A 27,815-nucleotide genomic window follows, 5' to 3' on the forward strand; every position below is an offset into this window, starting at 1 on the left:
ACGTGTTATAATTTTCATAACAATTTTAAAATTTGTTGAAAATATTAAAATTATAGAAATATAGAATAAAATATAGAAAGTGATGGTACTTTATAATCATTAATAGGTCCGTTATAAACATTTATTGTTACTTAATGCATACAAAATATAATTAAAGGAATAATATTGCCAGCTTTAAATTATTATAAGAGCTAATTTAGTACAAACCAAAACTGAAGAAAACTTTTAAAAATACCATTTGTATTGCATCTAGACAACAAATGATGCTCAGTTTAGGTTATGTTTGATTAAGTAGATGTAAGAGAAGGGTTTATTTATTCATCTTTAAATTATACTTTTGACAGTAATTGTCGGTTTTTATGGATGGGGTCGAATGGGGTACGGACGGAGGGGGGAATGAGCGGCGAAGGGGTCATCGGGGGGGGGGGGGGGGAGGGAAGACTCAGCATTAGAACTTTATATTATTTGATGAAATTTATTTTAATTGATGACGTTGGGGCCAGCTTCTTTGGCAAGGACCCAGGCCAGCTAGGCTATCCTATCCCTTGATCATATATGTAAAGTTGTGGAGGACCCAAAAGATTCCATCTGAAAAGGGAAAGTCTCTCATCCTAGGCACTGTGTAGAATTTGGGGGGGCCCCAGCGACACGGAAGCTGGAATCGCCAGAAGGGGGAGAGAGGTACTCTCTCCAGTGTACCAGGGAAGGTCAAATGGTTGTAGCAGAAGAAATTCTATGGTTTCTTGGATATCTTGAAACCGGTTTATGATAATAACAATAATAAAATGGAAATCTCATAATTCGCTCTTTTTTTAAGTTCAACTACAAATCCTAGCGATTTTAAAAGACTAAAAATGATTAAAAGATTTTAGAATAAAATAAGCATAATATTTGAATTGTAAACCTAGATATTTAATTACATCCAAGAAAAGCCACAAGGCAAATAAATTAAAGAGTAACTGCACTGTTGATCAACAACTTTTGGGCTGGAAATCCATAGTTTGAAAATTATAGGACAACTCTAACATGCTTAAATTAATCAATTTATCGCCTCATATTATAGACAGCTTTCCACGGTTATTTAGAATGAAAACATATACAAATAAAACCAGTTTTGTGGGCCCTGAGGTGTCTAAGGCCCGTGGTAAAAAAATTAGCATTAATTTTATGATTTTTATTTTAATAATTGTGGAAATTTGACTGTAATACCAAGTTAAACATTATTTTTCAGTATTGCATAGAGCCGGTTCTAATCCAGCGGATATAAATCGGTTTGGAAGCCATACTGGAATAGGTATTTATCGCATTGTATTATAGACAGCTTTCCACAGTTATTTAGAATAAAAAAATATACAAATGAAACCAGTTTTGTTTGCCCTGAGGTGCCTGAGACCAATGCTAAAAAATTAAACATTATTTTATGATTTCTATTTTAATAATTGGAAATTTGACTGTAAAACAAAGCTAAACATGATTTTTCAGTATTGCTTAGAGCCAGTTCTAATCCATCTTATATAAATCGGTTTGAAGCTATACTGGAATATATATTTATCGCATTGTATTATAGACAGCTTTCCACAGTTATTTATAATGAAAAAATATACAAATAAAACCATTTTTGTGGGCCCTGATGTGCCTAAGGCCTGTGGTAAAAAATTAACATTAATTTTATGATTTTTATTTTAATAATTGTGGAAATTTGACTGTAATACGAAGATAAACATGATTTTTCAGTATTGCTTAGAGCCAGTTCTAATCCATCGGATATAAATCAGTTTGAAGCCATACTGGACTAGTTATTTATTGCATTGTATTATAGACAGCTGTCTGCGGATACTAAAATGGAAAATTATAAGATTAAAACCAGTTTTGTGATAAAGGCCTGTGATATAAAAACTGACATATTATTTATGATTTTTATTTTAGTAATTGTGGGAAAATGTGGAAATTTGACTGTAATATGAAGCTAAACATGATTTTTCAGTATGGCTTAGAACCGGTTCTTATTCAGCGGATATAAATTGGTTTGGAAGTCATACTGGAATAGTTATTTATTGCATTGTATTATAGAAAGCTGTCCACGGATATTAAAATGGAAAATTAAACTGTTTTTAAACTATTTTTGAAAGGTATATAAAAAACATACTGTGACACCTGTAGAATCATACTGCAAAGCCAAAAATAAGAACAATTGCCCACGTCGATTTTTATTAGGATTTTAAAGTTTATTTTTTACTATGGATTCAATAAATTTTACTGAATCATGATGTTTCTTTCCTTTGTGGGTAAAATACTCAGCTTTTAGAGTGTCTTGCGTCATAAATATTGTATGCTAGTATACAGTAAAGTTACATGTTTTGATTTTATCAATCAAAACTAATTAAAAATTAATTCTTTATAATATATCAATGAATTAACATAAAAATGTTTCATGTCTATAAACAAGTCCTAAAAATTTAAGTATGTCCTTAAACAGTATTATCTATTTATGCAGTTTTGCAACAAATTTACTTACAATATTGTTTGTACTGATGCATTAATATTCTGCTAATTCAGTTCTGACAATCTACAAGTGTTAATGTTCGTTTGTCCTTCCATTTCAGAGCTTCGCTTTTATGGATGTTGTCATCCTTGTTTAATTTTATTTAAAAGGGGGCCATTTATAAGTTTATTTTATTATATCCATTTGTTTTATCTGATACTTTCCAAAATATGTTTTATTAAGACTTTATCAATAAAAAGTAAATTTTTTGTAACTAGACCAAATATAATTAAGAATTAGAACCATAAATCTAAATACAAAACTAAAAATATCCTTGAGACATTCTATTCTGCAACCTTTTTTATTCATAAACATTTTTAATCAAGTTAATTTGTTTATACCTAGTGTATATAACTGTGTAGGTACGTCGTATACAAGCACTTTAAATTTTAAACTGACAAATTTTTTAGATTTAAAAAAGTTAATCTAATGGATTTTATTTTTATTTATTATTTTGTTGTAATTAAATCAGGGTAGCCCCTTTCGTGACAACACCCCTTAAGGGGAGTTTCTTTGTATTTTCACAGTAGCTTTTCTCCTATTTCTAGCCCCAAGCAATTTTGAAAATACGACGAATCGCCACTTAAGGGGCGTTGCCATGAATGGGACTATACCCATAAATCATTTTTAATTCAATTGTTTTATATTTATATATGTATTATTTAAGTAGAATTTGTTGTTATTTTAATAATTTTTAATACAATTGTTTTAACTGATTCTTGTTTATTATTTATTACGATTTAGAAACCATAGAATCCGTACGTCCATTTATAATATGCTGATACACATATAGTAATCTGCGCTAATATCCAATAAAAAGTAGTAAGCTTTGTTCATATATAGCTTAAGAATTTGGTTACCGATCCGATTAAGTTCTACATTTTAGGGAAGATGCATAAAGGTTCTAAAATCCTTTTAGACCGTTTTCATCATTAAAATCTGAAGATGGTTTTATGCTATTTTTCTACGCTAAATTCTAAAACTAATATTCTTTAGTAAATGAATTGCTACCAAGTTCTTTATCTTGATAATCAGAGGCTTTTAGTAAAGTAGCGTTTGGGGGATGGTGCATTTTGAATTAAAATTAATTAAAAAATGAAAAAAATTCCAATAAAAGTTGCACTATCAGAAATACTCGTTTTATCTGGAATTATCTGGTTTTTCAACCTTACAGTGTCACAACTATAAAATTGAATTAATTGCCCATTGTCCCCTCCCTTCCTCCCTGCCTAAGGCCTGTGCTAAAAAAAACTGACATTATTCTTTAGGATTTTTATTTTAGTAATCGTGGGAAATGTCTGTAATACAATGCTATACATGACTTTTTCAGTATGGCTTAGAACAGGTTCTTATCCAGCGGATATAAATTGGTTTGGAAGCCATACTGGAATAGTTATTTATCACATCGTATTATAGACAGCTGTCCGCAGATATTAAAATAAAAATACAAGAGTTAAAAACTTAAAAACGAAGTGAAAAACGTTATTCTATATCCATTATATTTATCGGTTGCAAAGCTGTACTGAAAAAATAAAAGATCCCTCATTCATTGAAATATTTACAAGGTAGAACATGTTGTATAGTTAGGTTGCTAATATGGACCTCATTTATTTGTAAGTGGTAAGGGGTTGGGGGCAGACCCACAGGGCAGGATTTATGCTAGTTTTCATTTAGTAGGTTTAAATTTCGGATCAATTATTTTTTTCCTGTAACAAAATTTACATTAACTTTTCGTGCAAAAATAAACCACTAAAAATAAAGAAAGGAGTCTGAAATTTTTTGTGTAGATTCTTTAGACAAATGAGAATCGCAGTTCTTTTATGCTTCATGATCCATTTTTATGTTTAAATCCCTTTAATTATGCAAACTTTGTCCGTAGGTACTACATTTAAAAAAGTCTTTTTTTATACTATTAAATAAAAAATGTTGATTGTCTTTCAGTGTCGTTAATTCGTTGGCCTTTCAATGTAGATCGATGACATTTTAAACATAGCTAGTTAAAGTAATTGGTAGTCTCTAAATAAAATTTCATTAATATCACATGAATACAAATAAACTTATTACAATCATAAAAAACGACACTAAAAACCATAAACCCCAAATGAATATAAAAAAATATTTTTAAAATAAATTATTTAAGACTGTTCACGTTATCATCAGCTAAGGGGTTAATATGAGCCCACTTATTGAAACCATTTTTAAGATTTTTCATGAAAGCAAAAGTGTTCCCCATTTTCGGGCCATAAAGGGGGAGAGGGAAATGGTCACAAACCGGTTTCAAGATATCCAAGAATCCATAGAATTTCTTTATACACAACCGGTCAAATAAGCAGAGGGTCGGGGGAGGGGGTAAGTGGAAGCCTCTTCCTCTATTGGCCGGTTAGACTTGAGCAATACATTTCATTCAAAAATAAAGGGTGGAGCATCGCATGAGAGGGGATGACTTTTCCTCCTGGTTGAAAGGATGAAAGGGAAGGGGGATTCCCATTACATGCCTGATGTACAGAGTTAGGCACCTGACTGGCTTGAATTTAAACATAAGTCTTTAATAAGACCAAACAAGAGTTGGATTAAAAAATTTTTAAAAAATGTGAATTTGTTGTGCTAGTGGTAAAAAATCTGAATTTAAAATTTTTTTACACAATGTTAAAATACTTATTATCTTAAAGTAATATTTTTAGTAAGTTGAAGGATAGAATAAGGTATTTTGTAATGAGAATATTCACATTAAGCCAAATTATGTCAAAATTTAACCCCCCCCCCCCCCTTTGGTTTGCTAAAATCAGGCATTCCCGGAACTTCCTTTGGGGTGTTTTTTTCTGACCATGGTCCCGTTTTAGCGTTTTAGCGGTCTTGGGCATATGATATCTTAATTGATTCAGATATTTTATAACCGGTTTATGCCCATTTCCCTTTTCCCCTTAATGGGCTGAAAATTGGGAACACTTTTGGTTTCTTTAAAAATCTTAAAAATGGTTGGAAGTCGTAAAGTGTATTTAGGCAGGAACAACAGTATCAGCATAAAATATTTTATTTCAGAACTTAGAACTATGGGTAAAAATTCATGGACAAACAAATTAAAGGAGTTGAAAAGAAGAGAGGAAGAAGGAAACTTACTCTTCATGGTATGTTAGGATTAAAGGAGGGGGGGGGGGGTGGGTTAATGCAACCATCTCGTAATCAATGATTGAATAACACTTAGAATTCGAATTTTGATCTTAAATTTTGCATGAATAATCCTTGGTAGGTCTATTTTCCCTAATTCGAACAAAAAGAACACATATTACTTTTTTTTGGCTCAAAAATCTTATTTAAGTTCTAGCCGGTTGCTGTTGGTACTAGAAACTTAAAAAATGGCTATTGCTATCATTTTACATGAATTAAACAAAAAAATATGTTTTTAAAAGTTGATTCCTACGTAATTAATGATGAATTTGCCCTGAAAATAGGCAAAACGCGGGTAAATGGCTGAGCCGCCAGCCGTTACTTTTCCAACTTTTTGTTCGATTTAGGGAAAATAGACCTACCAAGGATTACCCATGAAAAATTTCAGTTCAATTTAATCACTGATTACGAGATGGTTGCATTAAACCCCCCCCCCCCCTTAAACTTTTTAAAAATCTTCCAAGATAATAGCCTTAACTTATGTTCAAACATATTAATAATTTTAAAATAATACTTATGAACAGTGACATGCTAACTGATTGAGTGAGGATCACTGTTTTGGCTGCATTTCACCATATCATTAATGTTAATTACCTATCTAGGACCGCGGACGGCAGTCTGGCAGCAGTTCTCATGACCAGCAGCCGTCGACCAGTCCCAGAGATTCCACTGGACCTCCCCCTAATCAGCATGACAGGAATGGGTTTTCATACATTTGATTTAATGATTCAACAATAATCTGTGAATTATGATTTCTTCAAATGTACCAAATTCTGTTTTTTAAAAATACCTATTGCTAACCCCTGCGGGGCAAATAGATTCAGTGCCCTAAAGAATTAGAAAAAAATTATTCGGCCCCTTCCCTTGCTTTCAATTTATTTCATACACAATAGTATGGGAGTATTTGAAGTAAACATTAAACAAGGCACTTTGAGATAAAAATTAAGCGACGTTTCTTTAATTATAGATAGGTATGATTTACACAAAATTTCTCATGAAATAAAAATGTTTGAAAATCACAAATGAATACAGGAACAGTCCCCGTAATAGCATGGCTACCAGCCCGCCCCCAGAAATGGGAGGACCCCCCACGGATGGCGGAATAATGAGTGGAGCCAACACCCCAAAACCACCTTCTACCCCTAACCAGGTAAAAAATCTCAATATGAAAATGTAAATCAAAACTACAGAGTAAAACACTAGAGGGGGAAGGGGTTAGATAACTGTTATGTGCCGACCTTCAATTGGGTCTTTAAAAATCAACCTATATTGTCGGGAATATTAACACAGCCAAGTAACAGAAAAAATAATTTGCTAGCAGACAAAAAGGTTCTTGGAAAAGGGGGGCAGGTAGTTATCTGTATACAATATACATCTATACTTATTATAATACTAATTAAAATAACTCTTCTATTATGTATAAAAAAATCTTAAAATTTTAATATTAATTTAGAATAAGGTATAAGAAAAGTATCTTAATGAGTTTTAAAGGTGAAATGCTTTTTAGCTCCTCACAAAAGCATTTTTAAGAAACTGCAATTTGTCATTTTTTCACAAATCTTGACTGTGATGCATTTGCAGTAAAAGAATCTTCTTTAATAACGTAGGTTATAGTAAAAAGAAAAAAAACTCCTTCTTATTTGACAAAAAAATCTCTAAAGACAAAAAAGTTATTGAAGTTTGATTTTTTTTTATTAAAGCATTTAATTACAAATTATGGATAAATTATGAAGTTATATCTTAACCTGTCAATCAAATTAAAGGATTATAGGAATTAATAAGGGGTGGGAATTTACGAACATGAGCAATTTTTTAGGTCATGTTTTTTAAGTATACAAAAAGAAAAACTGAATATTTGTTTTCAGTGAGAAAAGGGGGGAGGCGGATGTGCCACTTTTTGAAACCAAAACTAAAAGTCATCAAAGGAACTCAACTAAAAAAAGAGTTACAGGTCTGAGATTTTGCATGGCAGTTGCTTTATAGGGGTACAATATGGAACTGTGAAGAAACGGCGGCGCAACCGCCGAAAACCGCCGTTTCCCGCCAATTTTTTTTTGCAATTTCTCGGCGGTTTTCGGCGGTTGCGCCGCCGTTTCTTCACTGTTCCATATTGTAACCCTATAAAGCAACTGCCATGCAAAATCTCAGACCTGTAACTCTTTTTTTAGTTGAGTTCCTTTGACTTTTAGTTTTGGTTTCAAAAAGTTGCACATCCGCCTCCCCCCAGTATAATAATTAAAACGTTTGCGGTCAATTAATGACGTATATAATTCAAATTACTTATGACAATTATCTTTATAATAATATATTATTAATCTTTTGAAATATACAAGTCTGAATTCCTTCTTAGATTTAAAGATTTGAAACTAATTGCCAGTAAAGTATTTTAAATGGGTTATTTAGGGACATAAAAGTATTTATGATGTTAAATACATATTTTAGAATAATAATACTGCTTTAATAACTTTATATAGGTAGTTTAGTCTTGCTTAAATAGTTTGTGATAATAATCTTCACTTTGCAAGAACACATATTTTTCACCTAGGATTTGGACACTGGAGTTCTGGGACAGGGAGGGCATGATACATCAGACCTTGATGTTCTAAATGAAGATATTTTTGAGAGTGCTGATGTGACGCCCCGCCATGTGCCTATGTACAGCAGCCTTCCCTCGCCTGGTGGCCCAATGCTTAACCAACCCATGGGCCTCCCCTCCTTGCATAGATCCAGCAGCAGTCAACCTGGCTGTTCTCCCCACCCAAGCATGCATGCGTCACCAGCTCCTGTGCCTCAATCCCCGCACCAAATGCAATCTCCTGCAAGTGTGCCGCCGTCCCCCGCTACCCACCAGTTTGCCACGCCGTCTCCTGCCCAGCCTCCTTCACCGGTGACGTATCTTCCTATGAAATCACCAGCCGCCTTCCCGCCGCCGCCGTCTCCAGTCAGCAACATGACACCCCAGCCATCTCCTGCCAACTTGCTTCCACCTCAATCCCCAGCCAGTAGTATACCACCTTCATCACCTCTAAACAAGCACTACTCTGTAAAATCTCCTGGAAGCGTGAGTGCCCCAAAATCTCCACGTGGCGGAAGTGTTCCCCATTCTGTGTTATCCCCTCAGTCTGTATCCCTGCCCCAAAACTCTGTTATACTTGCACCTTCAGGGCCGGGTGGTGGAGCTACTGTCCTGCCACCTGGCGCCTCTTTTGTACCTGGAAATGTAATTTCTGGAATGCAACCACTGCAATTTAGTTCTAGCGGCACTTTAGTTAATAGTGGGGGTCAGGTTTTTCAAATTCAACTACAACCTAATACTGGTGTAGGGCAAGCAATAGTTACCAATACCACTGCAGCTAAATATCATCCTCCACAAAGCACGTCACCTGTTAATTCTCAGACGGTTGGTGTGTCCGGAATCAGCCCCCAGGACAGGACAAGACTTACCAGTACCTTAAACTCGATGGTTACCACACAAAACCAGGCGCCTGTAACAAATGTATCTGCCGGTCAAACTCAGCATTCCATAATTATTAATTCCAATGGTGTGCTCAGTAGTGTCCAGCCTGGAGGCACTCCAATTATAATGGGACAAATGGTGGCTCAGTCTGGAGGTGGGACAGCTGGCACTCCCATGATAATTCAACAGCAGGGTGGTGGTGGCCCTATGTTGTTGTTACGACCCAATGCTCCCTTACAAACAACGCCTACTTTAGTGCCAATAGCAGCTCAACCCGGCCAGTTTATTGTTCAACAAGGTGGCCAGCAAAAAGATATTGAGGAGGTTCCGCCGCCGCAAGTGATAACGTCACAGCCACCACCAACAACCACAGCTGCTCAGAAAACTTTCGATTTAGGTAATATTTTTTTTAAATTTTACAACATTTTTGGGATTAAAATCAGAGAGAGAGGGGACAATAGGCTGTTTAGTACACTTGTCCCCATAGTTATATAATAACGTTTTCTTATTCATTGGCGAAACAACTTTGGGGACTTAAGTAAATTTTGATTGGTTGGTTAACTAAGTTGAGTGTTCAAACGTTTCAGCCACTAACTTTAATCTAAAGAAAGGGTAACGTTGTGAATAATCATTGGGGATGAACATCAATTTATCGGCCATTGTCATTATCCCTTTAGATACCTGGATTTTAAAAAAAAGACTTCTATCTTATTTATATCTTCAACTTCAAATATTAGATAATTTGTGGTTCTTTAACAAATCTAAAAGATGGGGTAGGATTTGTCTTTTAAGTTTATTTACAAACATGTATTTTTGTTTCTAGTGAATTTTTTGAACAAATCAAATGATTAAGTTGTAAAAAAATTCCTTATTTAATAATTAAGGTTTGCTCTAAATCTACTGGACTAGGTATATTTTATTTTGTTTAGGTGCATTGATGAAGGATGCTGGACTGGACATTGACGACTTTGATTCATTTAGCATGGATCAAGGCTCAGGCGGGGGCTCCCAAATGGATCTGGGATTCAGCACCTCCCACACTATAAGCCAATCAGATGATTCTAACTTGCCAATTTTTTCACAGAGTAACTCATATGATATGATTCAACAGGATAATAGTATGAACAGCCAACAAATTGTTACAAGCTCAAACAGTCAACTGCAGTTTAGTCAACAGCAGCCCATGCAAATGTCAACCCAAAATTCTGGCCAAATTATTAGTATTGGACATGATAGTAGTTTTCTTGCGTCAGGTCAGCAACAAAGTCACCAGCAACAACAATCGGGTCAACTTCTTGGCAACCAGTCAATACAAATTATCGCTGACAATGAAAAGTCAAATGTTGACAACAAACACCACCGGCCTGGCATACAGCATGCAGGCGGGTGCATTTATTCAGGGTGGATCTCAAATTTCAAGCATACCTGTTTCTTTACCAGAACTTGGCGGCCAGATTGTCAGCCAAGCATCCTCAGTACAAAGTAACCTGTTACACCATGACAGCCAAATGACCAATGTTAACGCTATGATGACAAGTGGTGGTCAACATGTTGTGGTCACCTCGTCAACTGGTCCCCCCACTCACCAAATGATCTCCCAGCAGCTAGGCATTACTCTCACAGCTAACAATGGGCCGCAGGGTATTACCCTAACGCCAAGCGGTGGACAGCTTATCCAGGGAAGTGGTGGTATAGCAACTGCTACTTTGTCAACTTCTGCATTTCCGCCAGGCTCTTCGTTTCAACTAATGAGGGTAAGTGTACCTAGTTTTTTCATTTTTTTGTTATTTCTTAAAAAGAGGGGAGGCGGATGTGTCACTTTTTGAAACCAAAACTAAAAGTTAAAGGAACTCAACTAAAAAAAAAAAGAGTTACAGGTCTGAGATTTTGCATGGCAGTTGCTTTGATAGGGTTACAATATAAAACAGTGAAGAAACGGCGGCGCAACCGCCGAAAACCGCCGAGAAATTGCAAAAAAAAAATTCGGCGGGAAACGGCGGTTTTCGGCGGTTGCGCCGCCGTTTCTTCACAGTTCCATATTGTACCCCTATAAAGCAACTGCCATGCAAAATCTCAGACCTGTAACTCTTTTTTTTAGTTGAGTTCCTTTGTTGACTTTTAGTTTTGGTTTCAAAAAGTGGCACATCCGCCTCCCCCCTTTTAAATGAAATTTTTAGTGTAATTGGTAGAAAATTGTATTGGCCTCGTTAATATGTTGTTTTCAAGTAAATAAATTTTTAAAAACAAACCTTAAGGCACAAAATTCTACCAGAAAAAAGCCTCATACGCATCTTTTGAAATATTTATGCTTTAAAATGCGCCGTTATTTTCAGAGATATTAAAAAACACCTGTAACAATTTCGATGCATATTTTTATAGAGAATATTGACATATAATTATTTTTTTTGTACTCCTAATGGTTGTTTCCCAAATTTGGAAAACGCAGTTTATATTGAAACGCCCTGTATATAAATATATTATTCTATATTGTGAAACAAAGCACTTTTGTCTTATCCCTTCAGATCCCTGCGTCTAACTAACTCTGTATCTAGGCTGGTGGTCAGCCAGGCATACCGCCACACGTGGTCGTGTCCATGGCCAACATGGTAATGACATCCATGAGGTCAGGTCACCAGCAGCCCAGGCCGATGCGACCAAACAGCAATGATGGCGGTATCCAACAGACCATCAGAGCCGATGTAAGTTTAAATAAATAGATTGCTAGTAACAGATAAGTTAGGCTGTTGAAAAAAATGTAGGTATTAAAAATGTAAAAGAAAATGTGCATCTTTTATCTTCAAAGGGATAGTTCCACGAAGTGTATTTAAAAAGTTAAGGTACTCAGAGTAGTGAACTTTTATATGTCTCAGAAGAATATATTAGGCATTGGATAGATATGACTATGTGTTAAAGAATTTTTAACATTGACCTAACCAAACTTTTTTTATTTGACAATATCTAAAAAAGTTAAAGCCCCTAGAAGAAAAGTTACAAAATGAAATGTGTAATGGTTACTTAGTTTGGTTATGTCAAAAAAGTTTACTTTAAAAAATCTAGTTGATATCTTTAAAAAAAAAGCTCAGAACAAATAATTTTAGTGTTTAGGGGATCTTTTGCTCCACAAGCCCCTGTAGTAAAGCCCCAAAATAAAATGTGCAATGTAGGGTTGGCAATCCAGATCCAAAATCTGGAATCCGCCCAATTTCTAGGCAAATTTTGGAATCCGGAATCTGTTTTTTAATAGCGGATTCTGGATTTATAATTGGTATCCTAAAATTAGCGTGTTGAGTTTTTTCTTTCAACTCTTGCTTTTTGAAGTCAAAGATTATCATCATTACATTAAAAAATTTTAAAATCTGGTTCGATTCTTGGAAGTGAATTATAGAGAACACCAAGAACATTCATTTTTAGGACATATGTAGCACTCAATTTTAATTTTTTTTTAAAAATGCCTTTAAAAATACTGCTAGAATCCGGAAACCGAATCCCTAATCCGCCAAAAATAAGAATCCGGAATCAGCAAGGAATCTACTACTTTTTTTGACGAATTCTTTTAAGAATCCGGAATATGAATCCGGCCAAAAAATTTGACGGATTGCCATTACTAGTGCAATGGTTACTTGGTTCAATGATGTTAAAAAAGTTTTCTTTGAAAGAAATCAGGTTAACATCTTTAAAAACAAGCTTAGAACTCATATTTTTAGTGTTTTGGGGGGTCTCTTACTCCACAAGCCACTAAAATGAAAGTTCCAAAATGAAATGTGCTATGTTCACTTGGATCAGTTATTTTAAAAAAGTTTTCTATAAAAAAAATTAGGGTGAATATAAACTCAGAACTCCTATTCTTAGTTTTGAGGGTCTTTAGTTTGGTTACTTAGTTTAGTTATTTTTTAAAAATTTTCTTTAAAAAAAATCAGGTTGATATCTTCAAAAATAAGCTCAGAACTCCTGTTCTTAGTTTTAGGGGGTCTCTTGCATTTGAATTAATATTTATACATTTCAGAGTATCCATCTTGGAGAGAAGACTCGTTGCCCTGACTGTCACAAGGATATTTCTGTGGATAACTTCTCTAAACACATCAGAGAGACTCATAAAAAGGTTGGTTGAAGAAAAGAAGAAAAGATTTATATTTTATTTTAGTCAAAATTTTAGAGGCCTTTTAGAATATATTATTTTGGAATTAAATGTGTTTTTATGTGTAGCCTTAGCGCTTCAAACTTCAAGCTGATAATAAGTCTTCAAGTTCCATAGTAGTTTCTGAATTAAATGCCAATTTTGTTGTTCATCTGATTTTTTGTATGTTGAAGTGAACACGAAAATTGCAATATCTACTTAAACTGTTTTTAAACTATTTTTGAAAGGTATATAAAAACATACTCTGACACCTGTAGAATCATACTGCAAAGCCAAAAATGAGATCAATTGCCCATGTCGATTTTTATTAGGATCTTAAAGTTTATTTTTTACTATGGATTCAATAAAGGGGGAGGTTGTTTTCTAGTAAATTCCGTAAAGGTGTGTGTGTTATAAGGCCTAAAAATAGTAGTAGAACGATAAGGTGCTCCCTATTGTTCTATTCAGTAGGGAATACAAATATTTGATATACCTTTTAAAAATAGTTTAAAAACAGTTTAAGGTTGATTTTTAAAATTTGGCATAGTTATTCTAAAAGTATAGAATTGCACCTAAAGAGGACTATCCACAAACAAGAGCACGTGATTCTAAGTACCTTCCAGCATTGATCCTGAGTATTTTCTTCCAGAATATAATAGGTCACTATCAATAAATAATATATTGACGAGAAAATTTATGTTTCACCACTTCAAGTTGAAGAAAAGTAAAAAAATGTCCACCATTTTTCGTTAAAATTCTATCAAACGTTTTGTTGAGTTCGGAGTGTCTTTAATTGTCCATGTTGTCAAATAATAAAAATAAAAAAAAGTCAAAAGCACATTTACTATATCTCATATGTATGTTTAAATTAATGCTAATATGGATTAATTTACAATCTATGTAACACGAATTTATCATCAAATATCCATTTTATTAAAAGAATTATCTTCATAAAATTTTTCAAAATCAATTAAAATACCTAAAAAAACATGGTGAAACGTAAATTTTCTCGTCAATATATTGATAATATATGGTGTCCTATTATATTCTGAAAGAAAATACTTAGGATCAATGCTGGAAGGTACTTAGAATCATGTGCTCTCGTTCGTGGATAGTCCTCTTTGATGCCCATATCATATTCAACCTATATTCGCCCTTTAAATACTACATGTATAAATGTATAAAGAGACCCTTATCCAATAATAAAAGAAATACAAATATTTAGATTATTAGTTTGAAAGTTTTTCTTTGGATTACAAGAAATATACAGTAGCCTCCTCCCTTTTTTCAGGTGGTCTAGAACATTTTATGTTTCATTAATCTGTGTTATTTTAAGATAAAGAAGCCCTGCCCTCATTGTAAAAAGGAGTTTGCTACGTCATATCTTAGTAGGCATATCAGACAGGTTAGTTCACTTTTATTTGGGAAGATGGGACTAAGTTTGATCAAATAAAAACTTTGGGTACTTAAATTAACTTTTGATTGGGTAGTACAAACTAGCAATGTTAAAACTTTTCAACCAATATTTTAATCTTTATAAAGGGTTGTTTTGTTGATCATAATTATTTCTTTCTCAAATGTTACAATCAATTCAATAATGACATAATTTTTTTGCTTTAAAAGTTATGAGATGAAAATAATTTTCCTTCTGATAAACACTATAAAAAGTAAGAATGACAAAACCAATATAAATAAATATTTCATAAATATTATTAAACTTGTAGAATACTTTCTTCTTAAAAGCAAAGCTTTTCTAAGATAAGTTTTACGACAAATTACTTAATTAAAGTTTATAATCAATTTGACAATTCTAACATGCCTGAATTAATGGGAAAAGCATAAAAATTTGTTGTTAAAAAGTTAAAAAATCAACATGTTTAAAAAGGACATTCGGACATTCTGATAATGATTGTAGAATTGTTACTTTTTTAAATTGTATCTAACTACTACAGAAATCAGCATGCAATAGGACAATTCGAACATGCCTAATTTAACGAAAAATCTATCCGTTAGGGAAGGACATACCTACTCTAATTATAGAAAAGATTTCCTTTTTATATAAAAAGATAAACTTAATAATTTGTAATTTTTCAGGTTGAAACTTTTTTCAGCCGATACAACAGGAGACAGATAGGCAAGCCTACCATATGCAATACATTTGAAAGGTTTAAAGGTAATTTATCTTGTCATTTGTGTAAAAGTTAAATCTGATTTCAAGTAGCAGCGCTACTCTTTAATTGGTACTCACTGTTGTGCTGTTCTCACAAGTGTGTGTTATTAGATTTTATTTTTAGTAGCGAAGCTACTCTATAATTTGATATGTCAATATGTCCGTATGTCCCTATGTCTTAGTTTAAATTAAATTTAAAAATTTAATTATCATTTGTTATAAATTGCTCCTCTTGTTAAGTTGCTATTGTTATTGTTATGTAATTATGTAATGTAAATTAACTGAGTAAAAACTTGTGCAGTCCTCTGACGGCGGCCACTGCTCCGTAGACCCACAGCTGGAGCGCCAGGTAGAGACCATCAAAATAAGATGCATTTAAATGTTAACACATTCCTTTAACCCTTACAGATCGGGCCCCAATTCCCACCTTAATAGATTGGAGGGGGGGGCTCCAAGAGCCCCTCCCCCCTCTATCTCGGCTCCTGTTACAGATAAAGACGTAAAAAAATTTTCTGGTGGTTCATGTGTATTTTTAGAGAAAATTAACTTTTCTAATTAACTTCCGCCGCCGTTTTCCGCCACCGCCGCCAAAAAAAATTTTATTGCATTTATTTTGAAAAATTTTTCCCCTTATAACCAACCCTGTGGGGGGGAATTATTCCTTACCTCAATTGTAAATGATGAACCAATAGTTCAATAGATTTTGATACTATTTTGTTTAGAATTGTCCCTTCCCAACCTTAAACCACCTTACATCTAACAATCGAGTTCTGGAAGTTTGGGGGGAACATTTATTTATATTAATTTAATGTGTTAATTTCTTTAGTTGGAAAGCTGACAAAACCAGCAGTTTCTGGTGTGAAGACAATAAATACAGCTGGCATAATGGTTAAATCTGGAGGCATTCAGGGCGTACAGGTATACATTATTTTTAGTTGTTTGTATGGCAGTTCTATAACCAGAGAGATGAGCTGATTATTACAATTGTCCCCAAAGTTTTACAATAACGTTTTCTTATTCGTTGGCTTGACAACCTGGTGACTCTTAATGGATATTGATTGGTTGGTTTATTAAGTTGGGTGTCCAAACGTTTCAACCACTAATTGTAATCTGCAGTATGGGTAATTTTGTGCATTAACATTGCATGCGGAATGTATTGTACATCAATTTATAGTCCATTGTCTTATGACTTCATATCCCTGGCTATAACTCTAAACTTATGGTATTGTTATACCTACGTATTTTTACTGTGTACTCACGATGATGCCCACTTTTTTTTCAAAAGCTAACGTTGTTTTGACTAATATGTGTATAAATAATGATATAGGATGTTAGGTTTATACGTATGTTTTGTGTATGAGCTCCACGCATAACACATAAGAATGACAATATCTTAAAAATTATTTTTTTTGTGTAAATTTTAGGACAAGGAGGACAAGTTCAAAATATCGGCGGCAAACAAACTATAGTTAGAAACAAATCTGGCGGTCAAACCATCCGCACCGCCGGTGGCTAACAGGTCATTGTGATGACCACAGCCGGCGGCGCAGCGGTCAAATCACTGGGCGCCCAATATTCAACCGCCGGCGGTCCGGGACAGACAATGTATGCTACACAGGGCGCCGGGGGCGGTGTTAAAATGATTGTTGTGAGCAGTGGACAATTGTCTGGAACATCATTCTCCAGACCTGTTATGGTTAGCATACCTAACCAGCAGGGGGTGAAGACAGTGAATGTGTTGGGTAAGCCGGGGGGCGGATCTCAGATAATTTCCAGCGGAGCCGGACAAATTTTGACGCTGCCGGCAGGCCAGGGAGTTCTACCTGGCGGCACACAGACTATGATGATTGGTATGTTAATTTTAATTTTCTACAATCACACCTAAATTCTATTATCAAATAAAATAGAAATAACAAATCATGCAAAAGATTATTTATAAAATTCACTTTTTAAGATCTATCTCTTAAAAATACAATGCATTACTTGTTTGTTCAACTTCACATTGATCTTTTTCTCAGGAGGAAAACCCGTAACAGTTTTGACCAGCATAGCTGGCAGTGCCACTCACGGAGGTAAAACAGTTCAATTAGTAAACACAGTCAGCAGCCAACCAACATCAAACCACGGCCAGCTAGTTACCGCTGGCGGCCAACAGGTTGTTGTTGGCAGCAGCGCAGGAGGCGGCCAGCAGATGGTCGTTATGTCGGCGGCTGGTATTGGCAACCAACCTACAGCTAGTGTTACAGGTATTGAGACTTCTTAATTAACCTTTTTAGAAAAATTCAAAGGAAGTTGAAACATATATTTTAAGGAAAGATATTTATAGATTAATGTAAGTAAATAAGGTTTACATTTGAATGTCCTTTAAAATGTATATTTTTTTTCCTAGGTTCCGTTGATGGCCCTGTAACTAGTGATGCTGCCAGCACCCGTTGGTGCCAGCCAGGTTGACGGGGGCATGGTGACACCTCAAGAGGGCGATGTCAACACCGAATTTCATCATATAGATCTTGCTGAATATATGTCAATGTTTAATTCCCAACTGGACGGAGAGTGTATGTTCAGTTCTCAAGTTGATGGGGATCCTGGAGATGTTACTGACGAAGCTCAACTGCAACAGCAGCCACTGCCGCCACTGCCAGGAGGTTACTGAACAGAGCACAGAATCAGGTATGTATAACATTCTACTTCATTTTGTTCATAGTATTACTCCCCATGATAAGAACATTAAAGCTTAAATTCCTCTCTCGCGCCAAATTTTTTGTTATTTTTCATAAAATGAACTTCTGATATGAGTTTAAGTTTCTATTTGTGTTAAATAAAAAACTTAAAAGATTTTATTTCAAATTATGATTTTGATAAGGTACAACAGTAGTAAGCACAGAATCAGAGACGCCTCTAACAACTCCACAAGTTTCAACAGCTCCTGTTTCAACAACACCCGCAGAAAATGCCTCTAGTTTACCTATAGTACAACAACAAACAGGTTATTTTTTACTTCCTAAATTTTAAATATCAGTCATATGAAATCAAGCTTTACACATAGCGTTATTAATAGATTAAAGGTTTTTAAAGAAATTTTGAGGGCTTGGCTCATCGTGCTGCTGACAAGTAAACAACATTTTACCATTAGAATCTCCCCCCCCCCCCCCATACGTTATAGACACTAGTTTAACAAGTAGTTGCCGAATGGTAATAGAAATATGTTCAAGTAGTTTCCCTGTCAACTAACGCACGACTAACCTGTAATTAAGGTAGTTAGTTTTTTTTTGTCTGAAGCTAAAGATCTTGTTAATTGCTGGTCCTAATTTGATGTAATTTAAGTGGATATCTTAGAGTGGTTTTAAGCTATTTCCCTTACCTTCTTCTAGAAACTAGGGGCGACGTATAAAATAAGGTTGCATTTTATTATTATTAACTAAGTTGTATTTATATGATCAGGTCTTGCAGTACCTGTATGAACCCAACCAAATTTTAAAATTTTCTTGCGAATTTGAATTTTAGGCGAATCTCAATGGTCCACTCTCGGTGATTCCCAGGAAATTTGGGGTACAAACGAAGAGACTCCATTGTGGGACAGTAATCCTGACACATGGGACCATGACAGTGCTACTAGACTGGCACAAAAATTATTACAGGTTTATATATTTTATTTTTATAAGGTAAATTAAGTGTAAACTAGTGTTAAGGAAATATCCCCTTTATATTAATAAATATGTAATAGTTCTATGAAAAGTGTGCGGTTTATTTAGCCACTTAAATACCTATTCTAATATTTATTTTGGGGTTTCCGTTCAGTTAACTTATGTTACTTTTTAGGTTCAGCATATGGATACAGCTAGTTACGCCAGTGGAGTTGATAATGAATCTAAAGATGTAAGTTTAATTAACGAAGCTTTCAATAAAATCTTTGTTTATTCCTAATTTATTACTTTGCCACCACAAGAAACTTATGTATTTTAAAATCCGTCGTTTAACTGGTCTAAAATTGTTATTTTAATTTAGGGAAGTCAAATGATCTCACAGGATGGAAAGCCTGGCCAGATTATATCCCCAAATCCCAGGTATAGACACAATTTATTAATCATTATAAAGGGGGGGGGGGGGCGGATGTGCCACATTTTGAAACCAAAACTAAAAGTCAAAGGAACTCAAATAAAAAAAAGAGTTACAGGTCTGAGATTTTGCATGGCAGTTGCTTTATAAGGTTACAATATGGAACAGTGAAGAAACGGCGGCGCAACCGCCGAAAAATTCGGCGGGAAACGGCGGTTTTTGGCGGTTGCGCCGCCGTTTCTTCACAGTTCCATATTGTACCCCTATAAAGCAACTGCCATGCAAAATCTCAGACCTGTAACTCTTTTTTTAGTTGAGTTCCTTTGTTGACTTTTAGTTTTGGTTTCAAAAAGTGGCACATCCGCCCCCCCCCCCTTTGTATTACTTCCATAGGTAGTATTTCGAGATTATTTTTATTCACTTTTACATATTTTTTGTCTTTAAGGTTTAAAGGGCGAATATAGGTTTGATATAATATGAGCTTATTTCAAAGGTGCCATTATATAGATTATAAATAACTTAAGGATATTGACATATCTAATTGTATAAGTCTGTTTATAGCTTAAAACCTTTCTAACTCAAGATAATATTATGTAATAAGTGTGGTTCCCTAAGAACTCAATTACCCTAGCATCACACAAGGCTTCGTAGCAAGGTTGAATTAAAAAGCTTTCGTTAAAGGATAGTCGTAATAATGTGGAAACCAATTAATCAGGGGTAAATATACCCATCTTCTACCTTAATACAAATTATATAAAGTAAAATATTTAAAAGTTAAAAAAACATCAAATAATGTAAAAAGTAAAAAAAAAATAATTGATAAAATTTTCTTGGAGGAAGAATGATTTCAAATCCCTGTTTTTTTAAGGTTTGTGTGTGTGTGTGTTAAAATTGCGTACATCAGGGTTTTTATATTTTCCAGAATTAACCAATGATCTTTGTACAGAAAATAAACTTTAAGACGTATTATTTACCCTAGTCAAAACTTTTACGCAAATTATTTCTACGCTTTTTAAAAATTGAATTAAAGAGTATATAATCTAAAATAATAAACATTTAAATTATCATTTAAGATGCGTGCCATTGTAATAGTCAATCAAACTTAAGCAAAATAGTCAAAAAAAAGTCTTGTAAAGGGCTAAAATAAACCGTTTGTCGTCAATCTCATTTATCATATGTTCAATTGAAACAGAAAATTGCAAAATCTACTTAAGGATTTTTTTGAATTTTTAAATTTGGCATAGATATTCTAAAAGTATGAAATGGCACCTTTCATATAAGCTCATATCATATCGAACCTATATTCGCCCTTTAAGACAGAGTTTTGTCGCAACTTTAGAGAGAAGGGTGAATGCATTTATGGAAATCAGTGCCAGTTCGCTCATGGCAAAGCAAAATTAAGGGTAAGATATTAAATAAAAATTTTAAATATCCAATATCGAAAGGGCTAAAAAAGAAGTTTAAATCCGGTTTAAAATAGTTAAGTTTTTTATTTTAGTATCCGCAGAAAGCTGTATAAAATACGTAAATTACTTTCAGCATGATATGATCCGCCACAACAAGTACAAGACAAAGCTGTGCCAGAAATATTGGATCAAGGGATGGTGTGCTTATGGCACAAGGTACTTTCCATGTTTATGCAACCTGTCTATTAGTTTAATAAGTCAAGAGGGGGTCATTGGACTGTTATAATTTTTACACTAGTCTCCTAAAAATTTTTTATTAAGTTTTCTTATTGGTTAGTTTTGGAGTAACATTTACTTAAATTTTGATTAGGTAGTTTGTTCATAAAGATTAATGTCAAAATGTTTGAAACAATAATTGTTACCTACAGAACGGTAGTCATTGGGGATGTACATCAATTTATCATTCATTGTCTTATCCCTTTAGATCCCTGATTATTAGTACAGGGATTTACCTTTATTACATCAAACATAATCTTAACTTTTACAGAATTTATCCAAAGGATTCATTATTCAAAGAGTTAAAAAATTTAAAATTATGTATTTTGTTTGAAATCTCACAAACTTTAATTGTTCAGATGCAACTTCATTCACCAGGAAGAGGAGCAACACATTGCAGAGAAGACAAGAGTTGGAGAACATCAATCTGGATTCAGGTGAGTTTTTACACCTTGGTTTAAAGCTATTTTTCCTGTGCGAAAAGAAAATATTATTTCATTATTTCTAACAAAGACTAGTTTTCTATTACTAGACTTAATTATTAACGAATGTTAAAATTTTGAATAAAAATTGTTATTGTTTAGACCTTTGATGCCAACGAAATCTCTGCGGAAATCCAGCGAATCCAGTGCTGATTCTGGTGTTGATGTAAACGATGTTTACAACAGGGCTTTAGGTACGTAAATTTAAATTAAAACACATTTTTTTATATTGTAAAAAGCAGGTATACAATTTGGATATGATAATTGATCTTTGTTCTATTGACTGCCACCCTCCCACCCAAATTTTCTTAGATTAATATTAATATACCTTATTCCTGATTTAAATCTAGTAATATTTTACTACTCGTTAAAGTCCAGCTTAAACACGTTCCGTTAAATTTAGGTCAGTCTGAACCGTACGAGGTGACCTCCATGTTCAACAAGACAATCAACATGCCAGATCTGGACATCATCAACACCAAGAGAATGAAGCTAGACATAAGTAAGCTTAGTTTTGGTCCCAAGATCTATTTGTATAGAGCAATTTCTAGGACGTTAATATTAGGGTTGGGCCGGATATCCGGTTATCCGGCCAAATTACCGGATAACCGGCCAAATTACTAGATACTACAGTAGCAAAAAAAATTTCTTAAGAAATCTTATACAAATTTACATAAAGTTAAACTTGTTCAGAAAAAAAGTTCTTCTAGCTTCAATAATAAGAAAATTATAGCCATTTAAAATTTTTAAAAGCAGAGATTTTTGGTGTAAAGTATTAAAAATTATAGAACCGGATATCCGGCCGGATAGTTTCAATATCCGGTATCCGGCCGGATATTGAAAATGGCCGGATATCCGGCCACACCGGATATCCGGCCCAACCCTAGTTAATATTATAGGGCATAATTTTTAAGTTAAAAGCGTCTTATTTTAGGACAGAAAAAAATGTCAGGGAAGACAGTTAATAACTTAATTTATTAGTTTGTTGAAACTTCACTGATTAGGACATTTTTAATTTTTATTACTTAAAAAATATTGAATGCATGTATTTTATTTTCATAAATGTACACACACGAATGTTTTGTGCTTCGCCACTGGAGGATGTTGTCACCCTAGTTAATTATTAATGATCAAATATTACTTAAGGTACATACAAGAATGATGTTGTTAATACAAGTTTTCAAAATCTGAATGGCAATCAATGGAATCAAATTAAGGTGAATATTTATTGTTGTGATAAAGAGTTTATCTGTAATGTTTAGTTTCCTTCATTCTTCTTATTTAATATTTGTATAAAATTCAATCTGTTTTTATATAACTAAAGGTTTAAAATCCAGCGAAAATAAGCTCATTATAGTTGTTTTATTTTTAATTAGTCGTTGTCTCCCCATTCATTTTTTAGCAGAGATAATAAAACATAAATGTACAACAAATACTTCTTCCCGAAGGTGAGATTGACTTCGCCACATAATTTTAGGGATAATAAAATTAGATTGGAGATTTTTAGGATTTATTTGATCTTGGGAGGGTAGACGTGACCTTTTATTAATAGTTTAAAACCCTTCAGGGACCTAAAGAGAATATAAACACATACACACTCTTGCACTTTCATACCGAAAATGGCAGACCTTTTATTAGGATTACACTTTACAATCATCTTTATTATACATTGTTGTTTTTAGGTTAAAGATATTGAGAAGGATAGTGATATGTTCAATATGAACCTGGCTACTGAAATGAACAGAAATCTTTATCTCGACGTTGTCAAGGTAAACAAATTGATTTTTCTTGAGTCTGTGATCATCTCATCATAGCTATTATTTACCTATTTCTGTTCATGTGGCTTTGAGCGATTATGTTCTATTAGGTTATTTGGGTGTTACTTCTATACTTTATAGGTTGGGCTGTTTTATTTTCCTTTCAGTCCTCAAAATAGCTTTAAGCCCTATATTGACCAATGGAATTAAAATTCTTTGAAATTTTGAGATCTTTTACTTCAGCCATTCATAACGAATACATATTCCTGTAATGTTAAGTTGAATGGAAAACGCTTTAATTAAAAATATTAAAACGCTACCTTTTTGTTTATTCGTTGAAGTCGCTACTGGAAGTAGCTTGGCTCAAAAAATTTCTATCTGTTCTTTAAATACATTTCCTAGTTTGTTTTTATTTTCCTTCTTGAGATTTTTAAAACTAAAAGGGGGGGGGGGGGCGAAAGTGACACTTTTTGAAACCAAAACTAAAAGTCAACAAAGGAACTCCACTAAAAAAGGAGTTACAGGTCTGAGATTTTGCATGGCAGTTGCTTTATAGGGGTAAAATATGGAACTGTGAAGAAACGGCGGCGCAACCGCCGTTTCCCGCCTAATTTTTTTTGCCTTTTCTCGGCGGTTTTCGGCGGTTGCGACGCCGTTTCTTCACAGTTCCATATTGTACCCCTATAAAGCAACTGCCATGCAAAATGTCAGATCTGTAACTCTTTAATTAGTTGAGTTCCTTTGACTTTTAGTTTTGGTTTCAAAAAGTGTCACTTTCGCCCCCTCCCCCCCCTTTAAATAATTAATTTCTGTCCAGGTTAAAGATAGCCGGCCAGTTCCTCATCCTGAGGATAATCACATTCCAGTCTCCAATAACCTGCCATTCAATCCACCTATTAATGGCCAGTACAGGTACTTAGAGGTCCGGGAAAATTGTTTTTTTTTACACTAGTCCCAAAAGTTTTATAAGAAAATGTTTTTGGCTTGTTGGCTTGACAACTTGGTGACTCTTAATAGATTTTGATATGTTGGTTTATTTTCAAGTTTCAACCACTAATTGTAATCTGCAGTAGGAGTAATTTTGTGCATAAACATTGATGAGTTAACATTAGTTATATAATATTTTCATTTATACGGTCAGATGAAAGTCAGAAAGTCAAAAATCATATTTACTAAAATCACTAGAACCCAAAGTATAACAACCACGCTATTGTAGTTATTGTATTCGTTGGCTTAAAACATTCAATACTTTAATTTAATTTTGATTGGTTGGTTCCAAACCTGAAGTGTAAAAACTTTTCAACAAATAATTTTAAAGCTCTTTATTATTTTTTTGTTATTTAAAGAAATGTTTTAAGATATTTTTGTCGTGAAAATAAATTTTTTTTTTGTTTTAGGAGACCAGCAGTCCAAGACAGCTAGCCTTTGTCCGCGTGTTCTCGGCCCTAGCGCGCATTGCGTAGTACCTAAAAGCAGCCTGGCGGCCGCTCACATAGACACAACCACCAAACCTGCCATTATTTTCAGGTATAAACTTTTATTTTAAGGTTTATTAAGATTCGTTGCTATCATCATAAGTGAAATTACTCAAATTACTTTTTTAAGTGAAGCCACTCTAAAATTTTCTTCTGTCTGTCCGTCATTCAATCCGTAACGATATAGGATGAATATGATTTTGAATTGTTTCATTGTTTTATTCATCAGTCTGTCATTTCATGACATGACAACGAAATGATGTCACGAAATTTTTGTATTCGTAGGTGATATTACCTTTTTTTAAAATTGCTTAGGAAGAAATAGAGTTTATGCATGGTTATTCATTCATATACACCATTAAAAGTTGCAAGAATGTACTTCGAAAACTACCTAAAAAAAATTAATGAAAAGTGCTAACCGTTAATGAAGGACAAAGCGAACCTTTAAGTTCTCTTTTAAAAATTGAAGTCATTTCATCTATTATAAATCTTTGTATTAAATATCATTTTTTGTTCAGATGCTAACAGCCCTGCAGAAAACTGGTTTCTAATCGCAACCTACATCACAATAAAAAACAGACTTTTTATATCTGTAAAATTTTAGTTAACATAACAGTCATTTCGGTTTGTCATTAAGCTATAATTGAAAGCTTATTAATATTTGTACGGGTCATACAGAAAACTATAATTATTACAAGATTTATAAATGCAAGGTTGTAATCAATGATTATTTATCTATCCTTATATAATTTTGTTTATCAAAACTTGAAACTACAGTTTTTCAGTCTTCATTTTTTAATCTATTAAGTCATAATTAATAATTTGGCATAAAAAACGTGTTATACTTAGTGAAACTACATTTAACACATCTTTTTTCAGAACATTATCTAATGTATTTTCTTAAGAATCTAGACATGTAAGAAAAAAATACAGGGGGCGATATTTAATCCAATGAAAAACTCTTTATAATCAAACTTTTTCGTTAGTTAAAATCTAAAACAATAGTGTACAGTAGTCTACGCTATTTTGCTAAAAATGATAATTTCAAATAGTTAAATTGTTTTTCTTCGGGTAAATTTTTCTCTCTCAGTAAAAACTATTTTGTTAAAATAATATTGTTCATAGTTTGTAAGTAGGTAAGAACAAGTTTAAATTTAAATATTAATTCTTTCATTTCTTCCATGCATTTGTAACTTAAAATTAAGGATTTTTTATTAAATAATTTTTTAATTTAGAAAATAATGAATTTTACAAACAAAATATATTGAAATTATAAAATTTAAGGTCACTAAAAATTTTGTGAAACTGTTGAATTATAATTATATTTACTATATACTATGTAATATCAAAATGTTACTTGTTGTATATTTAAAGGGTTAGTTGCACGAAATGCATTTATTTATGAAATTAGTGAACTGCATATATTTTCTTTTTAAATGGTTTAAGCTATATTTATAGGGCATATATTTAAAAAGATTTTAATTTTGTACATGTAGTTTTAAAAATATCAATTGAAATTGTTTTTCTGAAATGCACTTCATGCAACTATCCCTTTATGTAAAAGCTGTGGTAATATCCTCTTAGGAATATTTTATTTAATTTTGAAAATTCCCCCCCCCCCTCTCCCCCCCTTGACAGAACTATGAACTCTGGCCGCGGCGCTCGGCACCCTTGCCTACCTAATCGCAGCGCTCAGCTCCCTATTCTAAAACCTAACCTAACCTAAAATAGTTGTTTTGTCAGGGGGGAAGGGGGAGGGTATAAAAATTTTCAAAATTGAAAAAAAATATTTCTAAGAGGAGAATGCCAAAACTGTTCCTAAATGCCATTAATCACAATCCATTTTAATTTAAAATATAAAACATTTTTGAAAGATTTACTTGTTTTTGTGATGTTTAGCCTTTACTAGCGTGGCTACTCTAAGATTAGAAATGTTTGTCTGTTAGCTATGTTTAGGGGAAAACAAAAATTGGAGACTAAACTTAATTTCCGTAAGAAAAATGAATTTTTTTCAGCTGGTTTTACAAATGATTGTTTAGGTGAAGATTATAATATCTGCGTTTACTATACAACCCACTTGGTCAGCCAGTCTGTAGTGCGCTAGAAAACATGATATCAACAAAGCGGAAATTTTTTTTCCCTGCAATGTAATACAGATGTCTGATTTTTAAACCTTTTCTATAATTAGGGTCTGTCCTTACGTATGCCCATCCGTCGGAACAGTTAGCTGATGATTCCTATAATAGTTAGGTATAACTTTGAAAGCATAGCCACTCTATAAATGTTACCAGAATGCCCGTACGCCCATTTGAAACATTATCAACTTTTTTACCACTAAATATTAAAGCAAAGCTTTCTATAATTAGGGTGTGTCTGTCTGGAAAGGATATCTTTTTCGTTAATTTGGGCATGTTAGAATTGTCCTCTTGATTTCAACCTTTGCATAGTGATACCTGTAGTAGTTGGTAGGATTTAGAAAGCGTAGCAACTCAATAATTGTTACTAGAATGTCCGTACTTCCATTTTAGACATGTTTATTTTTATATTTTTAACAACAATTTTTATATGATGTATTAATCCTATTGATCTTATTGTTAGAATACTGATTCCTATGGCAACAAAGTGTTATGTTATAAGCAAATTATTTCTATAATCAGTTCTAAAAATGTAAGTATTATCCTGTATTTAAGCATTTTTTCAAGAAATTTACTTATAATGTTTTGTCGACTTTTGTACATTTATATTCTGATAATTCAGTTCTTACACTCTACAAGTGTTAATGTTTGTTTGTTCTACCACTTCAGAGCTTCCCTTTTATGGATATTGTCATCCTTATGGTTCATCTGATTTTTGGAATACAGATTCCTAGAACAAGAAAGTTATAATGCTATTGGCGAATCATCTCTATAATCAAG

General features: G+C 33.5%; 1 protein-coding gene and 1 long non-coding RNA gene across 11 annotated transcripts; both read left to right on the forward strand.

Moving 5' to 3' along the window:
• Window positions 1-5,580: 5,580 nt before the first annotated feature.
• Window positions 5,581-7,704, forward strand: LOC145317529 (uncharacterized). Its single transcript, XR_013879017.1, has 4 exons — window positions 5,581-5,667; window positions 6,310-6,410; window positions 6,746-6,857; window positions 7,573-7,704. It is a non-coding gene; the product is annotated as an uncharacterized LOC145317529 (long non-coding RNA).
• Window positions 7,705-9,248: 1,544 nt separating this feature from the next.
• On the forward strand, window positions 9,249-26,775 carry LOC145317527 (uncharacterized). 10 transcript variants are annotated; one of them, XM_080158642.1, is made up of 14 exons: window positions 9,249-9,561; window positions 10,094-10,918; window positions 11,717-11,863; window positions 21,044-21,126; window positions 21,546-21,623; window positions 21,771-21,862; window positions 22,072-22,170; window positions 22,815-22,885; window positions 23,351-23,437; window positions 24,243-24,347; window positions 24,823-24,952; window positions 25,419-26,036; window positions 26,136-26,469; window positions 26,698-26,775. In XM_080158642.1, the coding sequence occupies exons 2-11, from the start codon at window positions 10,394-10,396 to the stop codon at window positions 24,886-24,888; spliced, it is 1,353 nt and encodes a 450-aa protein (XP_080014768.1). In that variant the 5' UTR covers window positions 9,249-9,561; window positions 10,094-10,393; the 3' UTR covers window positions 24,889-24,952; window positions 25,419-26,036; window positions 26,136-26,469; window positions 26,698-26,775. The 10 variants fall into 10 exon arrangements, with proteins under 10 accessions (XP_080014768.1, XP_080014766.1, XP_080014767.1 ...); XM_080158640.1 differs by having other exon boundaries at window positions 26,136-26,275; window positions 26,465-26,775; XM_080158641.1 differs by having other exon boundaries at window positions 26,185-26,275; window positions 26,465-26,775.
• Window positions 26,776-27,815: the final 1,040 nt, after the last annotated feature.

Source organism: Acartia tonsa, chromosome 4, assembly GCF_053477335.1.
Source record: "Acartia tonsa isolate MP-2025a chromosome 4, ASM5347733v1, whole genome shotgun sequence".
Classification (NCBI taxonomy): Eukaryota; Metazoa; Arthropoda; class Copepoda; order Calanoida; family Acartiidae; genus Acartia; species Acartia tonsa.

Bases quoted from the DNA above. Each gene is read 5' to 3' on its own strand.
- LOC145317527 (XM_080158638.1), top strand. From the start codon at position 10,394: ATGATAGTAGTTTTCTTGCGTCAGGTCAGCAACAAAGTCACCAGCAAC. The intron at 21,127-21,545 runs GTACTTTCCATG...TTAATTGTTCAG, and splicing joins TGGTGTGCTTATGGCACAAG to ATGCAACTTCATTCACCAGG. The intron at 21,863-22,071 runs GTACGTAAATTT...CGTTAAATTTAG, and splicing joins TGTTTACAACAGGGCTTTAG to GTCAGTCTGAACCGTACGAG.